Source organism: Melozone crissalis, unplaced genomic scaffold (genome assembly GCF_028551555.1).
Source record: "Melozone crissalis strain CALT ecotype California unplaced genomic scaffold, PUWL_Pcris_2 ptg000023l_1, whole genome shotgun sequence".
Classification (NCBI taxonomy): Eukaryota; Metazoa; Chordata; class Aves; order Passeriformes; family Passerellidae; genus Melozone; species Melozone crissalis.
Genome location: NW_026535801.1, coordinates 41,321,113 through 41,346,240, shown reverse-complemented (window position 1 = coordinate 41,346,240; position 25,128 = coordinate 41,321,113). Strand labels below are relative to the sequence as shown.

Below are 25,128 nucleotides of genomic sequence, written 5' to 3'. Positions count from 1 at the left end.
TACAGAACACTGTAATCAAGCATGATGGGAAGAATATAAAGCTGAGCACTCCAATTGAATTGCACTCATAGGAATGTCATTGCAGCAGTTCAGTTTCAGTATGTCCTTGCCAATAAAAATCCTCATTTCCTTAAAAAACCAACGTCTCAACTTCATCCTGTCATGCAACTGCACATACGCTGTTCCTCAAACTTTCACGTTCATCCCTTTCTTGGCTTTCCCATAAAAACATTTACAAAGCATTTAGTTGTTGTACCTTTGCACAAATAAACAATAAATCATTTTGCTTTAAGATAGCACCCAAAGGTGATTAGATACCCTATATAAAGTGCGATTATTGTTAATAGGCCATAATAGTGTGTTCTTCAGTGCAATAACCAATATGGTCAAAGCCTCCCAATACACATGCAAATGTCACTCATTTTATTTCATTTCTTCTATTTACTAAAAATAGTTTTATTTACACATCAAAGCATGGCTGCTTATAGTTTACTCATACACAAATTATTTATGCTTCCTAAATGTACATCATGCAACCCAAATTAGATCCCACTAGAAAAGTGATAAAATAATTTGATTTGAAAAAAATGCATGCATGTACAGATGTGAGTATTCTGCAGCAGATTATCGCCCTTAGTGCTGCTGTGAGACACCAGCACGTAAGCATTTGAGAGGCACGAGTACTATGTGTGAGATGCAAGAGAACCAAAAGCCAAGACTGAAGCCGTATGTGAAAGGAAAGGCTTATTTAATGGTAATGTGATAGAAAGGATTTTTCTGCTCGAGCTCTTAGGCCAACCTAATTAAGTCTTTCTACACTAATTTGTTATTCCAGTTACTGTCACTGCCCTGTGGTGGTAGTAACAGTTGGAAGTGGTTGTATCCCATTAAAGACTGCTCCCTGGGACCCAGCCACGCCGAGGCAGTCAGTGTTTTGTAGAGCAGTCAGACCCTGTGATGCTGTGAGCCAAGTCTGCCCTGTCAATGTACAGAACAGTATTTATACATTTGATTCAATGAACGAGCGCTTTGGTTTTGCCGTGGTGACGTGACTGAGGTGGCCGTCCTGAGTGCTGTGGGATGGCAGTTTGGCTACAGCATCGGGGTATAAATGAGAACCTTGGCTGGGCGATCTGCTCTCTGTACAGTGGGAAGGGGTTTGGCACGTGAGCTCCTCACGTTCTCTTGCTTGCATGCTGCTCTGGCTGCCTTCTCCAGGGGCAGCACCTGTAGAGGATCCCTTAGCTGAGTAGTGTTTAACTGAGAACTGCTCCAGGTTGGAGGGCTGAATGCCTGCAGAAGCAACGTTTGTGGACAATCCCTCTGCTGCCTGAGAGTGCCAAGGGCGACTAGATTGTGTGTTTTGCTGCTGAAACCTTGCAGTCTTGTCCATGATTCCCATAAACGGGGTATTGCGAGGTCGGTGCTCAGTGCCCTGAGCTTGACTGATGTTGGTCTCCTTGAGTCGAACATCTGGGCCCAGCCCCTTAACACTGCCTGACAAACTGCTGGCTGCAGTGAAGCTGCTTGATGAGCTGGCAAGAATCACACTACTGGATGGAGAGCCAGAAGAGCCACCACTGGGTACAGGGCTTTGCTGCCTTGAGTCACTGAAATTCACTGGAGCAGAGGCTGTTGATGTGTCACTAGGTTTAGATTTACAAGCAAAAGAACGAGAAGAGAGAGTCTCATGATGCTGTGGATGTGAACGCTGGCTGGGCACAAACTTCTCATTGTGCAGTTCAGCAGCGGGATCTGTGGAAATGCTTCCAGATGACAATATGTTTGTCTCATCCACCTGTTGACTTCCACAGTGCCGGATGGGCACGGGACTGTGGGAAAGATGCTGCAAAGATGATTGTGGCTTGGTGCTACATTGACTGCTTCCTGGTTTAGATCCAGGCTGGATGGAGCTCAGATGCTGATTCGTTTTTACAATCTGTGCCTGCTTTGTTGGCTGCATAATCAAACCTGGCTCTCTCAGGTACTTGTTGCTTGTTCTGCTTTGAGGAGACACACACTGAGCTTTCTGAACACCTTCTTGAAGGGTCCTGCTAAATAATGAAGCAGCAGAGGAACACTGCAGCCTTTGTGGAGGAGAAACAGATTCACTGGGGTGTGGCAGGTCATCTTCCCTGTCTTGAAGATTGAAGTTATTGTTCACACCTGATACACTTCCTTCCTCCTCATTATCTGAATTGCTGGTGTGTTCAAGCAGCTGTGGACACTGATGCTTCTGTTGCTGTGTTCTCTGGAACTGTTTGCACTCCTCTTCCACCCGAGCCAAGAGACGTTTTATCTCCTGATTGCTGGGGCATATCTGAGTGGCTTCCCGTAGGTCAGAGAGAGCAGCAAGTAGTTTTCTGTTTAGGAATAAGTAAGTAAATAAAGAAAACTGGGGCAAATCTGTGTCCCAGCACTGCCTACTACTAATCCACCTCCACCCTTTTAGCCAAATGTCCTGATTTGTTGCTTCCTGCTGCAGGTGGTGACAAATTACAACTGGAAATTCTCTACCTCAGGAACTTCTTAACTAAGGTGGAAGCACAGACCCAACCCTGAATGTTTCCCTAAAGTATCCTGAAACCCCATGCAGGCAGGCAGAAGAACTCTGCTGGGAACACCAGGAACTGACAATTTGTCTCACAAGCTCTTCCACAGTTACCTCTAGAGAAGGGAACCTGCTGAACTCTGCTTCATGACCATTTATTGATGTTTAGAAAAGATATGGTGAATCAAAAAGGCACCTCTTCCTGTACTTCAGCTACACCACTATAGTTTGTTATTCTTTCAACCTAAAGAGATAGTTCCTCCTCTCTCCCCTTATTTTTGTCTTCAACTGCTGATGATTCATCATATTATTTCCTATCAAAGCAGCCAGTAATAAACTGTAAGCTTGGCAATAAATAATAAAGTGCTGGAATTGGGTGGCACACTGCTGGTCACATTCTGCTGAGTCATGTGGAGCAGCAGACCTATTCACTGTTACATTTAAAATAATCCCTCTTCATATGAATTTGTTACTTTCTGGACTGTCTAGTAAGTACTTACAAAGTATTCAATATCACTATTTGGATGTGGTTGGCTTCATCTGATAAGAGAGACCCAGTACAGATGTAAAGTGCACTAAAAAATAATTTTTTCTTTGCAAATTTGAAATGCAACTAGCAGAAAAGAACAAGTTATTAAAAATGGCAAGTTAAAAAAAAAATCTCTGCAGTACCTGCTGTTCCTCTTGGCTCTCGCTCTGGCATAATAGGCCTCATAACACTTAGGCTTCAGATCCAAGGCTTTGGTAGCAAACTCTTCAGCCATTCCAAAATCCTAAGGAAGGAATCAAGCACACCATTACAAAGCGCCAGTCACAGCAGGCTGCCAGCTGCAGGCCATGGCTCCAGGAGCGCAGCCAGCGCACGGGGCAGAGGCTCCTGCCCCAGGCTGCAAGAGCAGGTATTTGCTCAAAGCACACATGGGCACAGCCATGGCACCTGGCTGTGCTGGCTGATAACAAAGGTACCAGTGTTTTGCATTCAGTCTTTTAGAAGTCCTACAAAGATCCAGCAGTTCATCATTCCACAATAACTGCATGATGTAAGACCAGCTGTAACAGATCCCCCACAACAACATGCCCTCATCTTATAAGCCACCCATTTATTGACATGATAAAGCCCAAGATCAGGATATAGCGAAAAGGATTCTAAAATAGTACAGATAGATGTCCACATACAATAAAGCAATGCAGTAGGATATAAGTCTCAGATTCCCAGTGCTGGAGAGGCAGCAGACTAACAGCAAGAGCTTACATTTGTTTTGCGGCGACATCGTGACAAGTTCAGGTATAATGAAACTCTCAGCTCAGTGAAGGCTTTCATTTCCTCACCAAACCCTTCCCTTGGGAATTTCCTCAATGCATACTGATAGCGCTGTGCTGCTTCCCTCATCTTGCCTTTCTGCAGATTTTAGGGAACAAGAGGTTTTTCACAAACGTCTAATATTGCAATACTGTCCAAAAAGCATATTTATATTTGACATCTACCAAGAGATGCCCTTCGAGTAGAAAACACAGAGATTTTTTTTAATAAATATACACAGTGTGAACTACACTTCAAAAAAGCACAGGGAGAGCCTGCATGTTAATCAGAGTTTGTATCCCTTTCTGAACTCAAATGTTTAATGGTATTTGACAAGGAAAATATTTGCACTAATAGGTACTACTACTACTAGTACCAGAGAAAATCATATAATCTGATATATTACTACTCTGTTTTAAACAGATTAGTAATATGTTAGATTATATAACTGAAAAGGAGGCATAAAGGCATTCAGTCTACCTTCAGGCAGAAGTCCAATGTTCTGCTGCCAGAAAAAAAGAAAAATCCACCTACTTTATAGAGTGTATTTCCTTCTTCCATCAGCTTCTGCAGAAGAATCAGGAGAATATCGGGTTTGGAGGTGGCCATTGCCCACGCTGCATTTCCTGCCAAGTTAAAATTTAAGGCTCTGTGACAAAAGGGAAGCAAGTGTGTTCCTGCTGTCTACCACAGTAGAAAGCCTGGTCCTACTTCAGCATATATTCCACCTACATAGAACCAGTATTACTATGATCATCATAATTAGGGTGTACACATTTAAAATGCATCTATGCCACCACCTGGACAGCAGCCAGGTATTAGATGGCCTGATACATTTCACCTCTGTGAAGGAATGTATAGAAGTCACAATTAAATTCAGGCCTATGTAAGAACCTGTATTTGATCACATTTACTACCCAAAAAATATGAAATAGTGATTCAAATGTACTAAATATTCAGTAATTATCACAAACACAACTGCATCATATACTTGCCTACTGGCAATACATAATTTACATTTCTTTGGCCTACCGTTTCCAAAAATACACAGTTTATAGTTTATTAGAAGAACGTTATTTAAAAGTAAAACTTCCTAATCTTCCTAATAGTGCCACAATTATGTATCAGTAATAGCACAATCACCATTTTCTTGTCTTAAGGCAATATATTAAGGCAGAGTAACCATAGACAGTGACTCCTCCAGACCTCACCATCAGCACACATCAAAGAAGAGCAGAATAAAAGTCCTTGCGTTTCCTCACTTCTAAAGGGTGTCCTGTGTGTCTGCCTTTAAAGGAGATTGTTGATCTTAGGCAGGCATCTGCAGACCAAACAGCCTGCAAAAATCTGGTGTTTTATTTAATCTGCTTTACAGAAATAACTAATTCTGGCAGAGCAGAACCCAGTTGTTTGTGATGGTGCAGGGCAGTTTCACTAACCCAGCTTGGCTCCCTTTCTCAGCAGCATGACCACAACTGAGGTATTGCGGCAGCCAATCGCTCTGTCCAGCGGCCTCATGCCACTGTGGTCCACGTGCTCAATCATTGCTCCTTTCTCCACCAAATACTGCACCTGGGAGAAGAAATGAAACATGCTTTGTAACATGGCTTCTGGCATGAAAGGCAGACCAAGGAAATATTTAAGGTACCATGTAATTTTCTTTGAAACACACTGAGCATATGCTGCTGAGTAGAGCACAGCCATCGAAAACCCACCAAAGGCACCACAGCACAGGCAGGCTGGAGGGAAGCAGCAGTTCTTTCCCATAACTATTACTTGCTCAAGTGCCACCAGCAGTGATCTTGTAAGGGAAGAGGCACCAACAGTCCTGCCCACGGACAAGCCCCATGACCCACAGCCATGGGCCTGCACAAGGACCTCTCTACTGGCGTTGTCCCTGTCCCAGCCTGGCCAGCAGCTGAGCACAGACCTACTGAAGGGACCGGTCCAGGCAGGAAAATGGGAGCTGGCACTACTCCAGGACAACGACCTACAGCAAATCCAGGGACAGGAAGGAGCCTGGACACCCCTCATTCTCCAGCAGAGCCTCCAGTACCAGTGTCACAGGCAAAAACAGTGTCTGAAAACTACCAAAGCCACTATGGAACCTGAGGACTTACTTACAATTTCAAGTTAATTCAGACAAAGGCTGAATGGGACAACATGCCATAGTGAGTTACATGCCACAGCAGCAGCTGAAACAGACCTTGTGTATGCAAGCTGCAGAAACACAGGTGTGAGTGAGTGTGGGAGGCTGCGTGTGCTGTTCTAGTTCCTTGCTGACCTCTTGGATCTGTCCACAGCACACACAGACCTGAGTGTGCCCTTCCTCTTCTTGCACCTCTTCTTGGGGTATTTCATCTACAAAGGCATCAACTGATCAGGACCCTGAGAAGGGACCTCTGTGGGTTTGCAGTGTAATTCTGGGCTTCTATCTAGAAAATGCTTTCCTGAGCAAACATTTTCACTGCAGTCAAGATGAGAACAGTGTAACCCTCTTGGTTACTTCCCCAAATTTCCTATTTTGGTAGGCAATATTTTTTGTAAATCCTATATTTTTGTAACTTTTTCTCGAATGTTATGTTTTGTTATACTTACAATATCAGCATCCCCATAAAAAGCTGCCAAGTCTAGGGGTGTTCGTCCATTTTTGTCTGTCTGATCAGTTGCTGCACCTTTCTCTACTAAAAACCGAACTACTTCCTTGTGGCCTTTCAGACATGCCCAGCTCAGAGCTGTCAGTCCTTCCTTGTCCAGAGATGAAACAGTTGCACCTGTAAAATTAATATGAACTTTGTTATGAAGATTCTCTGTTTAAATGGAAAAATTCCCTAACTCACCCAGATGTAATCCCAGGTGCAGCTGTAATCTGCTATTTATTTTGTACCTTCAGAAAGGAGAAATTCCACAGTGCTCAGATGTCCTTCACAAGAAGCCACCATCAGTGGTGTCCGGCCTTGCTTATCACTTAAATTCACATCAGCCCCATGTTCCACTAGAAGTTTAGCGATCTGAAACAGAAATTATCAATTTAAAAATACATTCCATGCACCAGAGGGGGGTTTAGATTGGATATTAGGAGAATTTCTTAGAAAGTGCTGTCCAGCCCTGGCACAGGGGCAGGGGTGGAATTCCCACCTGCCTCATCCCTGAAGGAATTTAAAAGCCATGTGGGTGTAACACTTCAGGACATGGGCAGTCCTGGGGAGCAACTGGCCTCGATGGTCTTGGAGGGCTTTTCCAATTTTACCAACTCTATGATTTTATTAAGTTGGCAGATTGAGATTCAGCCATAATATCATGAACTTTTAACAAAGAGGACTAAAGGTAGTATTCATGGCAACCACTGAGAAGTTCTATGTAGCTCAAGCCCTGACTGCAGTTCAAGGCCTTCTCCTGACAGGAGAGGCCAGCATGAGGAAGGCTTCTGAATCCAAGGTTCTCTCTCTGCACAGCAGCAGTACAGAAGGTCTGAAATCACCTTTGATCTTGGTCTAGGAAATAAAATATTTTAAACTCACATTATTTTTCAGGTATATTATAACTAAGACTGTTGTGATGCCAATGTGCTTTTTAAGTTATTTCCAGGGATGCAAAGGATTTGGAAGTGAAGCTTCTGAGCACATCCCTCTGAAGCGGATGCAAACACGTATTAGAGAACTGACACTAATGATGTTCACGACCAGAGCCGGGAGGAATCAGGGGCCCCTCCCCAGGGTCCCCGAGCAGCCAGACCTGGCGGTGGCCGTGCCGGACGGCGCAGAGCAGCGGGGGCGCGCCTCTCCTGCCGGGGCCGCTCACGGCCGCGCCGTGCCCGAGCAGCAGCCGGCACACCTCCAGCTTCCCTCTTCCTGCGGCGGCTGTCAGGGCTAGAGAGAGATCTGCATCAGCACCTTGGCTTACTCGGCCTTTGGACACACGCACAGTATGTCAGTGTTACTGAATCCCCATTCTTTCAGCTTTTCACTGTGACACTTACTGAAAGCTAAAAACAACAAAAAAAGAAAACACTTTCCCCATCATAATTTTTCCCCTTCTTCTATTTTGCTCATAATGTGTTTTAAACAGAATTTGAAATTTAAATTTTGTTGTTTGTATTGAAGCCCCACCAGTCACGCCAACAAGTATTAAAAAATGAGTTAACGTGTGACTTATGCAAGAAACAGCAAAGGACTTGCTCCTCCAGCTTCTGAAGCCTAGTAACTTCCATTTTTTTCTAAAAAGTGAGTTAAATGGTGAATTTCCTGTTATTCATTTTTATCATTTTCAAACATGGTCAATTAGATTTTTTGTTTAAAATTCCAATGAATGCTGAAAGTAAAGGAAATTACAAACAGTCGAGGGAAAAGTACATTTTTCTTTTTTAGCACTTATCTTACCCATTCCCTCCTCAGTTGATGAAACTGCACTGTGCAACAGTTATAACAACTGTTTAGAGCTGAACAACTGGAAAGTAACTGTTATGGATATCAATATTACAAGCAAAGAGTTGAGTCTTGTTCAAAAATCCCCCTTTTAGGGAGTTCACTTCCTCAGTGAATGAAGATTCCCAATGTATTATGCAAGGATTTCAATAAAAAGTACTGACAGGAAAATACTGAAGAAAAAATTAACTTAGAAACAGATATATGGCTTTTGGAATTTGCTGGATTTGCAGCGAGGGGTTTGCACACGTGCAGGAACAAAGCACATGTGCTTCTCTAGGATGTGAGAGGCCACTGACCATCATCCCAGTGCTGCTCCCTCCCTCGGCTGGGACCATGGCACGGAGATGCCACTCACAAGGCCCACCAGGGAACTGCACTGCAGCCATTACAGTCCTCCTTAAAAACCACATTTGGCCTTGCCCAGGTGCCCAAAGGCAGGTCTCTCCTTCCACTGCCTAAGCAGAACAAATGAGGCTATGGCCCAGCACTTCCTGAAAACTAATGATACTTAAACAAAGATTCTCAGACAGAGAATCCCATAAAATTCCACACTAAAACTCAAGCACTGTATTTCCACAATTTGCCATTTAGTTAAAAAGTCAGTAATTTACAGTAATTTTAATATAAAATAATCTTTCAATACTTGAGATGCATGGATTCAGTAAGTTAAAACCATACTTATAAACTGCATTTTATTATTAAAACTGGTATTTTCCATTATTTTTATTATGGAGAATGAAATTTAAAAAGTAAGATTAAAAACTCCTTATTCTTAAATTAGCAATGCTAATTATGAAACACACGAGAAGGGAAATACCTGTTTCTCCCCACAAGGCATCAGTGTCATTGATGTCCATGTCATGGTCTTTTTCAACTGTCAAGATGTAATGAACCACCTGCCAAAACATTGAGCAGAGATGGGTGAGCCACAAGAGCATCAGCTGTCACTCACATGACACAAGGGAGAAAAAGATGTAAAACAAGTGAGAGTGCTTCTCTCTCAATGCATATAATCAATAGAAAAGAAAATCAGTATTACTCAAAACAAATTCAGTAGGACTTCAGAATGACTTTAAGACAAGTGAATGTTATTGAAAACAATTTTAAAAAAGCCCAGTGCTCTTCTGTGAATTTGTTGTTTGGCATGACTATGATTTAATTAGTTCCCATGTGGCATATATAGAACAGAATAATCAAAATAAACAATGGCAAAAATAAAGCCTCCCAGTTCAGTAAGGAAACTCCAGATTATCTAAAACAAGAGAGCAAAAATGAGAATATTTGCATACATTTTGTAAAATGGTGATACCTAGGTTTTTCCTTCCACATTGCTTATAGGTTACCTGTTTTTCTAAATTTCTTCCCAGAATGGTCTAAGCACGTGTCAATAAATGGTAATTTTTAAAGCTGAAATAAGCTTTAAATTAAGTTTTGCCGTGTTTCTACAATATTAAGGAAATCTGTGTTTTGAAACCACCTGCTAAAAGATCATTAAATGAAAACTTTTTCTCAAGACTGTTTTAAATAGATTTTCTAATGGGGCACATGGTCACTGAGGCTGCAGTCAACAGGTGAGGGAGGAGAATCATACTAACAAAGTTTGGGATGCTGCAGGAAAAAACAAAGGCAGGAAAGGAGAAAGGATCCGTGTGTTTTCAGGCTGTCTGAAAACTGTTGTATACAATGTATGGAAAATCCTAAGATTCAAAATGCTCGGACATAATTTATTAAAATTTATGAAACACACAGACCTTCTTTTCAGCTAAGAATACAGCTTCTTAATGTCTTAAAATAGAGAAAGATGGACATTTTTCAGGTATGTATTTATGATTAATGTGATCTCTTTTGTTGACATTCAGGAGTTGACTGCTTTCATTTAATCAGTGGACAGCAAACAAGAACTTTCATGGGAGTAAAGGCATGATCCATTCATCCAAGTAAACCACAGCTCAGAATCCTCAAGTTTATATTGTATGAGCAATGGCTCATATACCATATAATAAATTAACTGCACATAGATATTTCTATATTTGGATCATCTAAACAACTTCAAAGATCAGACTATCTTATAGCAACTTAAAACTAGATTTAAAAGCAGTAAATATTGAAACAGCTTCATTGAAGAGATTTTGTTTCCATTTTGGCACTCACTTACTACAAAACTAAGTCCTCCTGCATAGTTGATCTTTATTCATATCTTTACTTACCCATTACTTTTCTACCAAGTAAAATTTTACCGTTTATTTTCCCAATGAACAGAAGACATACTTGTATTACCTAAATATCTAAAGCATTTTTAGTACTTCTTATGTGTTTATTTTTAACACACACATTTATTTTTAGTGTTCCTTCCCAAATTTCTGTCTAAAGTGACACTGAGCTGAACTCTGTAAGTTGGCACGTGCATCAAGCTAAAAACTGAAGCCTGTGCGATTACATGCAATGAAAAATTGGAAGAAAAAAATCAATCTGAAGTAGAAACATACTTGGGTGAATCAGTGACACAGAAAGTCATCACCACCCCTAGCGATTTAGGACTACTTCCAAGGACAGGGAGGACAAAGTAGACAGAAAATTACATATAAACAAACCTTGAAGCAAACTGAATTATCAGATACTCAGCTAGAGCACTGAAACCAGCTGCTAATATATACTACAATAAATATCAGAATATTCAACTATTCTTTCCAAGCCTCTTTTAAAAATAGCTGCAAGCACTGTTGTACAGTTCTGACAATTTCCAACAGATCTGGGAGGACCTGTATTTCCAACCCACCTGGCAGTGCCCCATGCTGGCAGCTGCTGTGAGAGCCTGTTGCAGTGCCTGGCGCTTCCTCAGCGAATCCTGCTCTTGGGAGGGAGCCACCCAAACCAGGCCGAGCAGGAACTCCAGGACTGCACAGTGCCCTCTCAGTGCACTGTGCACCAAAGCACACTGGCCCTTCTTGTCTGCAAGGTCAGCCTGAAGGGGAGAAAAGGGAACATCTGAGGTTAAAGGATGCAGTGAAAGGCTGTGGAGAGGAGACGCTTCAGGGCACTATGAGAGAGCAGCTCTCACTCCTGACTTTCAGGAAAAGGGGGAACATCTGGGGAATTACAGGCCCAACGTCCTTACTTGAGCAGCTGGGAAGGTGTGAAAAAACTAAATCCAGAGAGCACTGCCAAACACAGGAAGGACAAGGTGAGCAGGACCAGTCAGCATGGGCTTGCCAAGGGGAGATTGTGCTTAGCCTGCTGGACTGCCAGCAGCTCTGAGGGGACCAAAGGGTGGGTAAGGACAGCAGAGAATGCCCTTGACCTTGACTTCAGAGGGCCCCAACACTCTCTTGGTAACAGTTACTGACAAGCTGATGACAACAGGTTGTGAAAGCGCACAGTGAGGGGCACCCAAAACTGGCTGAACAGCTCTGCCAGAGGGCTGTGACCAGTGCCACGTGCAAAATGCTTCACGGAAGTCTGGACTCACCCCACAGGCCTCTGCCTGAGAATTATACACTTAAGTAATCAATAACAGCTTTTTTAGGCCTTTGTATGAGTCTTCTAGCTGCAGGCTTGGCAATCTTTGTGCACCAGCTTACCTTTGCACCTTTTCTGCACAGCAGTGACACGATGTTCATGTGACCTGCAGCAGCTGCGTAACTAAGGGCTGTCATCCCGTTTTCTGAAGTTCCATCAATAGCAGCTCCAAACTCGAGTAAGAGAGTGACCACTTCTTCGTGCCCAAGGTGTGACTGAACACACAGCACTGGAGCATTATTCAGTACTTCAGTTCTGTAATTCACATTTGCTCCTGCCAAAATCAGCAGCCGACTCACCTAAAATTTAATTTAAACAAAATAATGTTTTGCTCAGATTTGTCTGAATTTGATATCTTTATCAGGTACTCATTTGTAATGCCCTAATTTTGATGCAGATTTTATCGGCAGACATCAACTTTAACACACATATAGCAATACACCAGTTTAAAATCTTCTATTAGCAAATATATTATTGTATTACTGAGCACTGCACTCCCAAGAGAAGACCTGTCTCTCCCCTGAAACTCACTACTCTCATCACAATTGCATGTGTGACTTGCTGCTACTCTGCAACTACCTCCATTAAGAGAACCAGACTGGATAAAATGAAAATCTCAAAAAGATGGCCAGAGCATGCATGTGTGCGTTTATGTACACACAAATTTCCAGTTAAAAGCCTTAGCAGTTGGCTCAAATTCCAACTGACTGACTTGGATTTTGCTATCCATCACCTGGGGATTCAAATAACAGTGTAGAGTTGTGGAATTATTTTCCCCTTTCACAACTGACACCTTCCCACAGAAGCAAAGAGCACTGAGCTCTGCCCAGCAAGGCCATGTGGAACATGTGACCCCAAAAATGCAGCCACACACTCACCTGTGCTACAGAGTACAGCCACACAAGAAAAAAGTAAAAACCCTTCTTTCCATCAATACTACCAAGGAAAACTGATTTGAACTTAGCTTACAAAAGTACATGAAAGCTTGCCCCAAAAGAGTTCAGATCCAGGTGCTTTTCTGCTGAAGGGTTACACTGACTTCAGCATTCCCCTGCCCAGTGCCAGACAAAGCACTGGCTGTACAGCCCTGCTGACTGCTCCTACCTTCACGTTGGGTGTGTAGATGTTTCTTAGAGAAGCCAGGGCTGTAGACAGTCCATCAGTACTATAACCAATCCACAGGGCTTGGAGATGACTGGAAGAAATCCCGGTCCTTTTACTGAGACCCTAACGGAAATGAGAAACAGGAAATCTCTCTGTAGAATTAGAAATCCTATTTTAATCTACAACTCAGTATCAAAAGAAATAAAATCTAGATTGACAGCACTACCAAATATTTTGCATAAGCTCCCAACAAATTATTCAAGCAAGTCAGAGGAGAACCTCTATGATGCACTCATATGAATAGGTCATAAAGCCTACTAAGCTGCAAGCTTTACCTTGAAAATATGAGCTTTAAGTATATGATGGCCAAGTTCCATGGTTTGTTGGCGGTTTAACTTTCCCTCCTGTCGAGAAAACATGAAAGCCAGTAGAGCATGTCCATTCCTAATAAAAGGGATTAAGAGAGAACCACTTTCATATTTGTATTTCAGTAAATGCACATCTTTATGCCTGTTATAACAGTTCAACTTTGTCAGACTATTGAAACATACCATCATATCTAAACAAAATTCTTTCCATAACAAAGTAACGCAAAATGAAAACCAGCAAATTTTGAAGATGAAACACTCCTGGTATTTATTTCTGTGCTGTCCCCTCACAGGGGGCCTGTGCCAGCTGTGAAGTAGTTTACATATTGCTCCCTTTTGCATTCTCAGAGCCAGGAACTGCAGGCATGTCAGAAAGAAGCCAATCCTTTTAGAAGCGCAAGATCTGAATGCTTGTGAAATTTGAGCGAAAACATGTATTTAGTAATTCTGCACCTATGTTAGTGGTGGTCAGTGGTGGAAACAGTGAGAGCAGCACAACCCTGAGAAAAGAAGGGTATCACATACTGTTTGTTAATCAGACTATACACAGAACTGGGCAATTAGCCATATGTTAGCTGGCCTCTTCATCTGAGGGGGGAAGTTGTGGGAAGTGACTTCTCACCCCATCTTCAGACATTTCTGAACAGAACTTTCCGCAATCAGAAGCTTTACCTGGGCCCAGGCAGCTCCCACTGCTGCTGGGGCAAGCATTGGGAGTTCCCAGTGTGGTGAGACCAGGGGTCCACAAGGCTGCAAGCCCCCAGGCCCACCAACAGAACTGGTTCTGTTACAGCCACTTGAAAGCTCAGACAAGTCTTGGGCTGGTAATAATTTTAAATGTCAGCATTATTTATTCTTTTGTAAAACGCAAAAGCTGTAAACCCCAAGCAACATGAAAAAAACAGGAAAAAAGGGGAGGCGACTGTGAGAACATGACAAACAGTAACAGCCACCGTCTCCAACTAAACCACCCCTGGCTCTCAAAGTTACAGAACAAACTAGAACAATGCCAGCAGGATATAATTACAGCACAAAATGTCTCATTATTTTTACGTTTAAAAAAGCACAAATGATCTGTTCCTTCTATTTCTGCATTCTACATTACATAGACAAGGTGCTCCTGCACAGGATTATAAACAATTTTGCTGTGTTAATAACAATACAGCACTATAATTTCTCCATGAAGGTAGCAAAGTCAGATGCAAACTTCTGACTTCCACATAGTCAATTATGCATTGCAAACTTTGAATCTTAAGTCACATTACCTCTAAATATGCAGAAGATTTCATTTTGGAAAACATTAGGTGCGCTTGTACTTTAACATCACTCTCTTTCCTTTTTTAATTTACCTTGGCTCACATAAGAAGTCAGTATTTTCACCTTCTGCTCTCCAGACAAGCCATTCCCTGAAGGAAGGATGGCAGAACATGCGTGTTTTGTCACGTCTTTTGATCAGGAAACACGAAAGGGCTTCCATCCTCTGGCTGAAGTCTTCCCACTGTTGTTCACTGTTTATTTGTCCTGCATTAATAGCCTGGAAAATCTGGTCATCTGTCATGGGATGCAGGGATGCCAATGCCACATTCAATATGGGCTGAGCTCGCTCAAAAGCAGAGTTTGTAATGAACTTCATATTGCACTGCAGTAAGTACAGCTCTGACAGAGACACAGGAACAACCTTGTAGCTTGCACTTTTGATTACTAAATGACCTTTCTGGAAAAGATCCAGAGTGAGTTTCAAATAGAGATAAGATCCCAGGCTTCTCATGATCAGGTGGTTACTCACTTTCCCAATTGTAGCCGCATCAGCTTTTCCATTTAAAGACATGTTGTTTATAATTTCCTGACTGTTATTAATTCTGTACTGAATATAAGCATTCAAATCATCGTGAATTCCTTTGTTGTCTGGAAAATTATCCAAGGATATTGCAATAAATGGCAGTGAACTTATCACTTCCTGTGAGGGACAGAGGGGGGAAAAACAGAAAAAAAAAGCAAACCAAAGACATTAGAGTATTCCAGCATTGAGAACTCAACGATGCATCTCTGCTACATTTCCCTTCCGTAGTGAGTACCAGATTAAAAAGGAATTCAGTAACCCTGAGATGGTTTTGCAAATATTGCCTCCTCATAAGAGGTAGAACAGTATTTTTACATTTTATCATTTTTCATAGGAAGGTCTCGAATATTTCACTGACCAAACTCAACAATTGAAAGGGATGAAAAATGACCACTTCAAAGTCAAGGAAATGGAAAACAGTTACCAGACCCTAAGACAGGCCAGGGAAAGAGGGAGGCAAAAGGAACGATCTATTAGACAGGAATGTTTTATTGAGAAGTATCACAAATGACAAGAGAGAAAAGACTCCCCTTATCATTCCACCTTCCAGTAGCAATGTACCAGAAAGGTGCTGTGCACACATCCCCAGCCCCTTGTGCCTGAAGGTGCAAGTACCAAGCACAGCACAGACATTTCAGCAGGTTCACCAGAACACACTTTCATGCTTCTGTTACACAGAATACTTTTATGTTTATGTAAATGAAGATCCAAAAGACCTTTATTTAAAAGAAACACTTCTGCAACTTCTAACTTAAACCAGAAAGTTCTTACATAGAGTCCTATATTAGAAAGGTTTAGCAAACATCTCCCGACCTTCACAACACAAAAACGAACTATTCCACTTTATGTAATTAAATGGATTTCAAAACATTGCACTTTCAGACTAGTGAGATGTTTTAAACAAAGACACGCTTCTCCAGTCTCCGGAGAGGGAATAGTCTCTGCTATATAAATCCCTTTTTAAACCCAAAACTTAAGTTGAGAAATAAACTCTGCAGCCACACACTCTGAGTGCTAGTGGTAAGAAGGCAGAGAAGAAATAAACTCTTGGAGACTGTACTGAAGCACAGCTGCACCTTAACACTGCACTCCTGAAGTACAAGGGAGCAAACTCAAATTTCTTAATTTCTTATATTAGCAACTCTACCGACAGCCGTAATAAAGTGATTCACAATGGAAAAGGCCTCCAATATTGCATCTGTTCACTGCAAATAAACATGTAACGAAGGAAGGAAGAAAAAATTCAAGAGACTTGGAGTTCCTCTAAACCCAGTATTTTCATAATAATGCGACTGTGATCATTTGGTCTTTGAGAGTAAGAAAAGCATTAAAAGGTGTTTTTACCTGGAAATTAGTTCTTACAGTCACAATGAGCTTCAGCCAGGGAGGAAACTTATAGATTATACTTGTGATAAATGAAGAAATTGTGTCGCCATAATCAGGTTTATGAAATTCAGCATCATTTAAACCATCTACCAAAATTATGTAGTCTTCCTCAGGAATTTTCTGCTCTGAAATTTGAGAATAAAAAAAGGAAAAGATAAAAACACATTCTCCCTTAAAGTGACTCACCTTTATCCTCAAATTCCATATGTCAAGAAACAAAAATGTATCTTTATGCACACCAGTATACATCTTACAGCATGTAAGCATTATTTAGGAGATTAAAAACAACACTAGAAGACTAAAAACAGTTTAACAGGACTGATATACTCTGTTCATTCGTAGGCAAAGCCGCCATTCTGCCATACATCAGGTATGTGCTCAAGCTGGCATCTGCTGGGAAGCAGCTGTTTTCAAGGGGAATTTGCTAGGGCTTTATTAAATACAAAAATCAGGTTGCTACATGCTTTCTTTTACACACCATACTGGAGGGAATGGCTGCAGCTGTGTCAGGGGAGGGTTAGGGTGGGTATCAGGAAAGGTTCCTCCTTCCCTCAGAGGGTGCTGGGCACTGCCCAGGCTCCCCAGGGAACGGTCACATTCCCAAAGCTGCCGGAGCTCCAGGACCATTGGGACACCACTCCCAGGGATGCCCACGGTGGGATTGTTGGGGTGTCTGTCCAGGGACAGCAGCTGGATTGATGATCCTGGTGGGTCTTTTTCAGCTTAGGATACCCTGTGATTGTTGGAAAACCGCCACATTCATTTTAAAAGCAAGGAAAACCTACATCCACTTTGCAGATGTTTAGGCCCAGAAAACTAAAGTATGTGACAAAACTAAAATGCATCTTAAAACAAAATCCTTTAATGTGAATTTGCCAGCTTTAACTTCAAACTAATAGCTGCCTCCCCGTTTTCTAGCAAAAGAAGTAAATATAAAGTTTCTATGACCTTTAATATGTTTCACAGAATTTAAATTTAAACACCGATCACCCGTTTAAAACCCATCTATTATTGTTACAAACAACTAGCACAATTAAGGAATACCTTTGTCCACGAATGTTCTGCTTTATTTATTTTTAATACTTTTCTCTAATACTTATGGAGTTCAGATTTCATTTCCAAATCACGTCCTGCTTAACGTACCTCTCCTGAGGTTTGAAAGCGGTTCCAACACTCCCCTTTTAAAAGCTGCTGCTGGATCCTGGACACAAGACCTCAGGCTCAGCATGCTCTGCAGGTGAGGCTCTCTGATGAGGAGGTCTCTGTACGCTGTTAACTGATGTGAGCGGCAGAGCAGAGCTGCCACGCTGTGCACAAACTCGGGCACGAGGCACGTGTATGTGTTATCAGCCTGGCAGTAATGATAAGCAACGACCTGCAGAATTACAAAGTGAAAAGCATTACTCTGTCAGAATTTTGGCTGGTTACTAGTTAGCGCAGTTATGATAAAGTGTTTTTAAATTTCTCTCTCAACTACAAAATCCTTTTCAGTGTTAAGATCCCACACTGTAACAGTCTCTGACAGTCTGGGTCAAACACAGGGAGGAAGGCAATGAAATAGGTTTTTGACCTTGCAGGGCATGCAGAGAGGAAAAGAAATCAAAGTATCAGATTCTGGCAGGAAAACACAACTTGAGTTTATGGCATTTGGATACAGTGGGTAAGCAGCTGATTAACTGAGCACAAAAGTAACCTGAGGGTCCGACTAGGTAACCTAGTATATGTAATTTAACAGCACCATGTCCCACACTGTAATGACTTAAGGACTAATTTGATCATCAGGCAAAAGTAAATTACAGACAGCTATTAAAGACACGCTTACATAAGCAAATGGAGAAATATGACAAGTGGCTTTATTCCGAGTATTTCAAAGCTGTGTATTACTTAAAAATAAACCAGGCCGTAACCCATATTTCTTTGGGGTAAAAAACCCCAAAACAAACTGCACGGAAAACATGGTATTCACAGTGAATAAAAAGCCTCCACTTCAGTAGTTTTCATAACACTGCTTCAAACGAATATGTATCACTTTAAAGACTGCAAATGTTAAAGATCTCATGTTTTCCCTACAATTATTCATATAAAATATGCAACTCATTAATTTTACTACTTAGGCAAAAAATAAAACACCTAACATATTAATCTAATACAAAAATGACTTCAGGCTTTCAGAGGAGGTAAAATAAAACTGCATTCAGACTCAACCTGTATCATAGCATATAGATGGGTTATACAAGAACCAAACATTTTTTCTTCCCCTGCCTCCCCCCAGCCCGAATTTTGCTTTTCGAAGGTACACTGAGCAGCTCCCTGCAGAAAACATACAGCCCCTTTGGCAAGGAAAGGACACCAACCTCCCACAGCCACATAAAATTGATGAGAAATTGTTAAGGTAACTCTTTCTAAGACCACGCAGGATTCAGGTGATCACCTGACAAGTACAAGAGGCAGGCAGCTGATTTCACCAGCCCAACAGAGCCACCGTGCAGAGGCGCCCGCAGCCTCCCGGGGCTCTGCAAAGCACACTCACCTGCAGGTTAGAGGGTTCTAGCACACTGAGCGTCTCTTAGGAAGTGAAAACTCACCTTGGAAGCGAGGCGTCTCACAGAATCCCCTGCTTGAGTTTTGTATTCAGGAGTACCAGGACAGGTCAGAGTCTTCATTGTATTGGTGTCACCAGATGCAGGGGGACACGGGGCTAACTGGCTTAAGGGAATCTCCTGACAGGAGTCACCACCTGCTTGTAAAAGGCAACAAATACAAGAGAAACCAAATTTGCTGACAGGAGATTGCTTTCTAGGAAAACACCACAGATTATCTTACTGCTAGAGTAAAACTTGAAACTGTGCTATACCATTATAAAAGAAGCCTGCAACTAAGTCTGATAAATACAGTCATGCATTTGCAACTTTACTATTTTAAAACAACTCAACTGACTTTTAGATCAAAACTACAGAATTACAGAAAGAAAAACCATGCTGATGTGAAGAGTTTCCTTCAGAAAATTACACATACAATGCCTCATTTAAACCAGCAGTTACTCTATGACTGCACTCTAGGGAAATTTATCATTGTTATTATTAGTAATAATAATATTTGAAGTGTCAGGCAGGGAAATAGCAGTAATGACAGTCTCACCATCCTTCCAGTTAATGTAGGCACTGGACTGGTCTGGTGACAGGATGCTATGGATCCCAGTAGAAGACAGAAGGGGTTTCTCCACAGCTTTATTCTTACCTCTACAAAAATTCTATAGAAAGCATACACAGTGGGTACACAGCAGGAAAAATACTCACTGCTCCCTTTCCAAACTTGTGAGAGACAAAGCCTGCTGCAGTCACATCCTCAGAGTTTGGGATACACACTGCCTGACAAGAAGAAGAGATCCTGCACACTGCCTGTGTTATACCACCTCTCTGATGGGCTGAGCCTACATTATGTCACTTTGAAGGTATTTGTCAGAACACAAAAGTTTAACTCTTTCCCTTGCTCATTGGAAGAAAAAAGTGTTTGCCAAAGACTTGATGAAGCCTGACTACCTTAAGCCAAAAAAGCAAAAGTGTGACTCCTGATGTCAGCACATTAACCCAGACCATTACCCAGAAAAAGAACATACTTTTAGGAGATGCATTTGGGCTGTTGGAGGCTATTTGTCTCATGCGACTTCCATGGCAGCTGAGTGCTACCAGCCGGGAAATGACTGCAGTCTTCCCAAATCCCACATTTCCAGTAATGACTGCTCCCCTGCTCTCTGCTGGGTCAGGATTCTGCAGTTTTTCTTCAATGGTGTGAAACAGCCATTCTCTTCCAACAAACACGGAGTCTGTGGTTATGCTTGGCACCTCAAACAACAGCGGCTTCAGCAAAATGTCCTGAGGCTTATAGGGGATGAAACGAGCTGAAAAGATGTGCCAGGGAGGAAAGTTTACCAGAAGAAACTTGACATGCAATCAAACAGCATGGTTTCAGAAGGTAACATCATTTAGAAGCTTTGTTACTATCAGTCATAATCAGATGAATTCCAGTGCTTTCACCAGGAAAGCAATAAAATAAAATCTGATTGTCTCACTCCAGGTCATCTCCATAATTTTTGCATAAATTAAATTGTAGAGGAGAGAAGCTACAAGTACAATCTATCTTTTTACAACTGAACGCAATTTGGTAAGTTGTAGAATCCAAAAAGTTTTCTTAATAATGCATTAATAATTTTACAAATTGGGAAGCACAATTTTTCAGTTTAGAGTGAACTATGTGCTCAGCATCACAGTTAGGTCTTCAAATCTGTAAAGGCATTTACAGAGAAACAGAAAAAGGTACACAGAATAACATAATTTTTCTGTTTTAAAAAAAACTCTTAAGTAATAAAAAAAATTACTACCTTGTTCTTCTGTACTTTTCAAGTTATAGGATCAGTAGTTACACCTTTGATTACTTTGATATATACATCTGGGAAACACTTGATGACTTAGGAAAGAATTTGGGTTTGATTGCATAAAATACATTAAAATTTACAGGAATAATAATATTCACCAATAATATGCTCTAAAGATTCATTAGCCAAATGTAGCGTTACACAACTTCTGTTTCAGCACTAATCTATGACTGTGAAAAGCCAAAAATGGAAAAGGGCAGCACAGCATCTACATACGATCCTCAGGATCAGTTTAACTAGGAGGTCACCTAAATTTTTCTGCCTTTAATTGTTATTGGTTGTAACAGATACACACACACGTTCCATCTCTAAACCATAGCATTGTGCAGGAAAAAGCGTAAGCAAGCATCTTGCTGGGAGACACGCAGTGACTCGTCAGGAGCACTCCACAGTAACACCGCAGGTCAGGGCTGCTCACAAGGATGGCAGCCCACCCACGCTCCACACTGCTGAAGGAATGTGTGCCTGTGCCAGACATGCAGGTGCAAGCATCTCTGCCTTTACCTTCCTGCTGCACTCTTCCGCCAGCGGTGTTGTGCCACGGTAAGCGAATTGAAGTTCGTAAAGGAGTATTTCTGTGTCCATCCAAATAACTCAAATCTTCCAATTTGGTTGAACTTGTTGCTAGAGTATTAAAGAACTGAAGTTTATTATTCTTTCAACACTAATTACAAAGAATGTTATAATTTATTACAGTCCTTCATCTGCATGTTACTTACAGAGCATTTTTTCGAGACAACGGCAACAAAGTCATTTGCATTACAACATTTACAAAATGTGTTTCAATCAACTTGACTAAAGATTTAGTTGGGTTTTTCCCTGTTTAAATGGCCCTCAGTTCTCCCATTGAGGGAGTTTTCTTTTTTACTGTAGGAACAACCACATCAGCGAGGTAAGAAGTGTTAGAGCACGTTCAGGTATTACCTGCTAATACACCACTTGTCACCAGGCAGTGTCCTGGAATAACTGATGGACTTCTGAAGTGTTTCAAAAGCCCTGACCGGATCAATACCTACCAAAAAGCATGCTAAGAGCCTTCTGGACCACAGTTTCAAACAAATGAGGTAATGCTCATCTATTCAGTTCAGAGCAAGGCTTTTTTCTTTTTATCCTATAGAGATACTTTCATGATAACAACAGAAAGATTCAAAATAAATGTCCTATCATCAAGAGCACCCTTGGGTTTTGACCTCAGGACTTTACCTGCAACGGAGTTTGGACGAGGCATTATTAAAGAGGCAGAACTCTGAGTGTAAGGAAGGGGCCCCTCTCCCGTTGGTACTTCTTTTGGCAGATTCTCAGAAGAGCCAATGGCTTCCTCTTCCGCAACTGGTGAACAATTATCTGTTCTTCGATCACGGCTGATGCCTTGGTGTTTTCCAGCTCTGAGACTCCCATCCTTACTCCATTCTAAGCTGGATCCACTACGATCATCATTTTCTGATGAACTTGTTATAGTGGCTGAAAAAGAGGGAAAAAAACCAGTAAAGTCAGAAGAATTTGACACACACATAAGAATTTTCATTCTCAAATGGCATTGTGAAACATAAAGAACAAGAATTCAATGTTGTTCAGAGGTCCATCTTACCTAAAATATATAATCACATCAGGATGACAATGGCCTGTACTCATACCTAGCAAACCAATCTTGACAGAAACCTTCCAGCAAGCAAGCTATTTACTGTTCCTTTCTGAAGCACCTACTACATTTCCCTGTCACTAAGAGCAAACAGGAGTAGATGCATGATGAATCAGAACAGTTGAGTATATTAATAAAATTTCAGATTCTATTAAACATATTGATTTATGTTTTTAAAGGAGTGCTGCAGTATAAATTAGAGGCTCAAATAAAGGCTTGGGGGAAAGGGGGCATTTTCTGCTATGAAAATTTCCTGTGCTAGGGAATAAGGAACACAGACCTAGAGAGACCCTCAGGTAAAAGGCAGCTAAGACCACTGAGGTGCTTTTGGATGCTGTGGTACAAAGCAGCAGTTTCTGCTGCTGCAGTGACTCCGTGGATGAGAGACAACACCAACTGCATTATCCAGTGGGATCCAAATGTTCTAGTTTGGTAGCTGAGGGTTATCAGTGTGTACTTGTGTGAGATTGCACTTAATCAAGGCCTCCTGCAATAATGTGAAGACTTTATATATTCCTGAAGACCTACTTTAGTAATGTTTGATAAAACTATGCTAACCTCCTTGCCTAATTAGGAACACCCTGCAGATATACTTTTTGCATGACTAATACTGAAACCACTCTGTTTAACTTAAAATTTTTTCAACTACTTACATTAGACTCTCACAAAATAACTGAACAACAAATATTTATTGAAGATTAAGCCAACACTCAATGCATTTTGAACACTTTAATGCAACAGAGGAAAATACAAAATAGGATGAAAGGGCATCAGGATAAAAAAAACAAACATTAAAGAAATCAATACCAGTTCAAACTATAATACCTGTGTGAACTCTGGGTCCTTCCCAGGCCACCAATTTAAAAGTCAAAGCCATATTTGTGGCTATTCTACACTCAATTGGCCCATTCTTTAATGAAAACACTCTGGCATACTGGACTGCTAACAAAATGCAACCACAGGGGTGGCTCCTGCAATGCTGAGCCTGGTCCAGGCAAGGAAGGACCAACAGATCTTCCACACCAGCTGCACTGAAGCTTCAGCCATGCAGGATGGTGAGGTGCTTGTACAGCTCTGCGTTCCACCAGCTTACGCTCACATTTGTAAGAAATAGAAGATCGGATGCTTCAATTCAAGAGCTCATATTCTAAGAAACACCAATAATATGACATACCGTTTAGAGGCAGTAGAAGAAAAAACCCAACTTTCCAGGCACCCCATTAATCTTTGCACACACTTAGACTGTACTTCCATATGACAAATTTATTTTATTTTTATTGTTGTGTCAAAAAAAAATTGCTCCTCCTGAAGTATGAAATCTTTAAAACCTTGATTCCTCTTGGAGCGAAGTGCAGCTCCAGGAAACCCAAGATCTGCTCAAGATTTCCATCCTGACACAGCAGCAAGGATCCAGCAAAGCTTTTGTTTTGGCCAGCAGCCCAATCTTTTCCCCTGCTTTGCTCCTTGCTGAAGTTTAAAACTTGCGTTTGCTGCTACTACATCAACTTCAACAGAAGCAAAGAAGAATTCAACTACAGCAGTAAAACACTGGAAAACTAAAGGAAACCTGAACTGTAAGCATAAAAGAGGAAAAGGGAGAAAAGACCGATTTCCCATCAGTCTGTTGGTCCGGAAAACATTGCAGGAATAGAAATATAAAGAAGGCCCACATAAGCAGCATGAAGGAGCAAGGTATGTTCATGGCTGGATGAACTTTGTCAAAGTCATCAGAAAACATATACTTGCTGAAGAATTTGAAATACACATTGCTAATAACAAATGTGAATGCACAGACATACTTGTTTGTAAAAGGCAAAAGCAAAGGTCGCTTATCAGAAAGGTGCCTCTTCTTTCCCTTCTTGGTTTCAGGCCTTTATAGATGTAAGGGGTGCTGCCATGGGTACCAAGAGATGGGGTGTTCAAATTTCTCTGGAATTTGAGACACGAACGGCAGCTCTGCAGAGGTCCCGCAGCCACAAACCACACATAATTGACTGAAGGAGCCACCAGCAAGTTCCCCCTGCTCTTGCACTCATACACTCATCCTTCCTTTTCAGTAGCTCAATAAGTAACTTTTATCACTGTTCTAAAATATTGTCTTTAAAACATTGGTACTTACAAGGTTATGTAGTAATGATGTTGTCATGCCAGTACACTATTTAAAACAAATATGAGGCCATTCTGACCTTATTTAGAGCACGGACTATTTCAAGCTTGTCAAGCTAGTATGTCAGGCTAGTATGTTCATATCAGTATCTACATTTGTGCTCTTTTTCCAAAAGCAACAACTCGGATATATCCTTTTCTTGATGTTCAGATGTTCAAGATGTTCAGGCTATCTCAAAACTAGATCTTATACAAAGTTGATCAAGTATCAATCTGACATGGAATGAGTACACAAAATAGCTTCCTTCAACTGAAACGCTTAAGTTTTATACAGGAGTCTTTTGATCCATGACAAACAATGTCTCTTAGGGTAACTGACCAGTAAAAATGATTTTTACTCAGCTGGTTGGTACAAGGAGCTGTTAACAGTTGGGCTGTGAGGGTGGCAGCCTCCAATGG

The 25,128-nt window shown here is 41.4% G+C and overlaps 1 protein-coding gene across 4 annotated transcripts in view; it reads right to left on the bottom strand.

Moving 5' to 3' along the window:
- Window positions 1-2: 2 nt before the first annotated feature.
- The window catches only part of TANC1 (tetratricopeptide repeat, ankyrin repeat and coiled-coil containing 1), a 61,882-nt gene continuing 36,756 nt past the window's right edge, over window positions 3-25,128 (bottom strand). For 3 of the 4 annotated variants that reach the window (XM_054278536.1, XM_054278538.1, XM_054278539.1), the window contains 20 exons: window positions 22,128-22,385; window positions 21,429-21,548; window positions 20,109-20,390; window positions 19,078-19,232; window positions 17,636-17,867; window positions 16,451-16,617; window positions 14,616-15,223; window positions 13,234-13,342; window positions 12,899-13,021; window positions 11,857-12,093; window positions 11,055-11,240; window positions 9,096-9,174; window positions 7,587-7,720; window positions 6,739-6,862; window positions 6,450-6,625; window positions 5,291-5,423; window positions 4,386-4,477; window positions 3,804-3,950; window positions 3,224-3,324; window positions 3-2,363 (listed from right to left, as the gene is read on the bottom strand). In XM_054278536.1, coding sequence (XP_054134511.1) covers window positions 1,001-2,363; window positions 3,224-3,324; window positions 3,804-3,950; window positions 4,386-4,477; window positions 5,291-5,423; window positions 6,450-6,625; window positions 6,739-6,862; window positions 7,587-7,720; window positions 9,096-9,174; window positions 11,055-11,240; window positions 11,857-12,093; window positions 12,899-13,021; window positions 13,234-13,342; window positions 14,616-15,223; window positions 16,451-16,617; window positions 17,636-17,867; window positions 19,078-19,232; window positions 20,109-20,390; window positions 21,429-21,548; window positions 22,128-22,385 — 4,826 coding nt within the window. In that variant the 3' untranslated portion in view covers window positions 3-1,000. The remainder of the gene's footprint in view (window positions 2,364-3,223; window positions 3,325-3,803; window positions 3,951-4,385; window positions 4,478-5,290; window positions 5,424-6,449; window positions 6,626-6,738; window positions 6,863-7,586; window positions 7,721-9,095; window positions 9,175-11,054; window positions 11,241-11,856; window positions 12,094-12,898; window positions 13,022-13,233; window positions 13,343-14,615; window positions 15,224-16,450; window positions 16,618-17,635; window positions 17,868-19,077; window positions 19,233-20,108; window positions 20,391-21,428; window positions 21,549-22,127; window positions 22,386-25,128) is intronic. The other variant, XM_054278537.1, reaches the window with a different exon arrangement.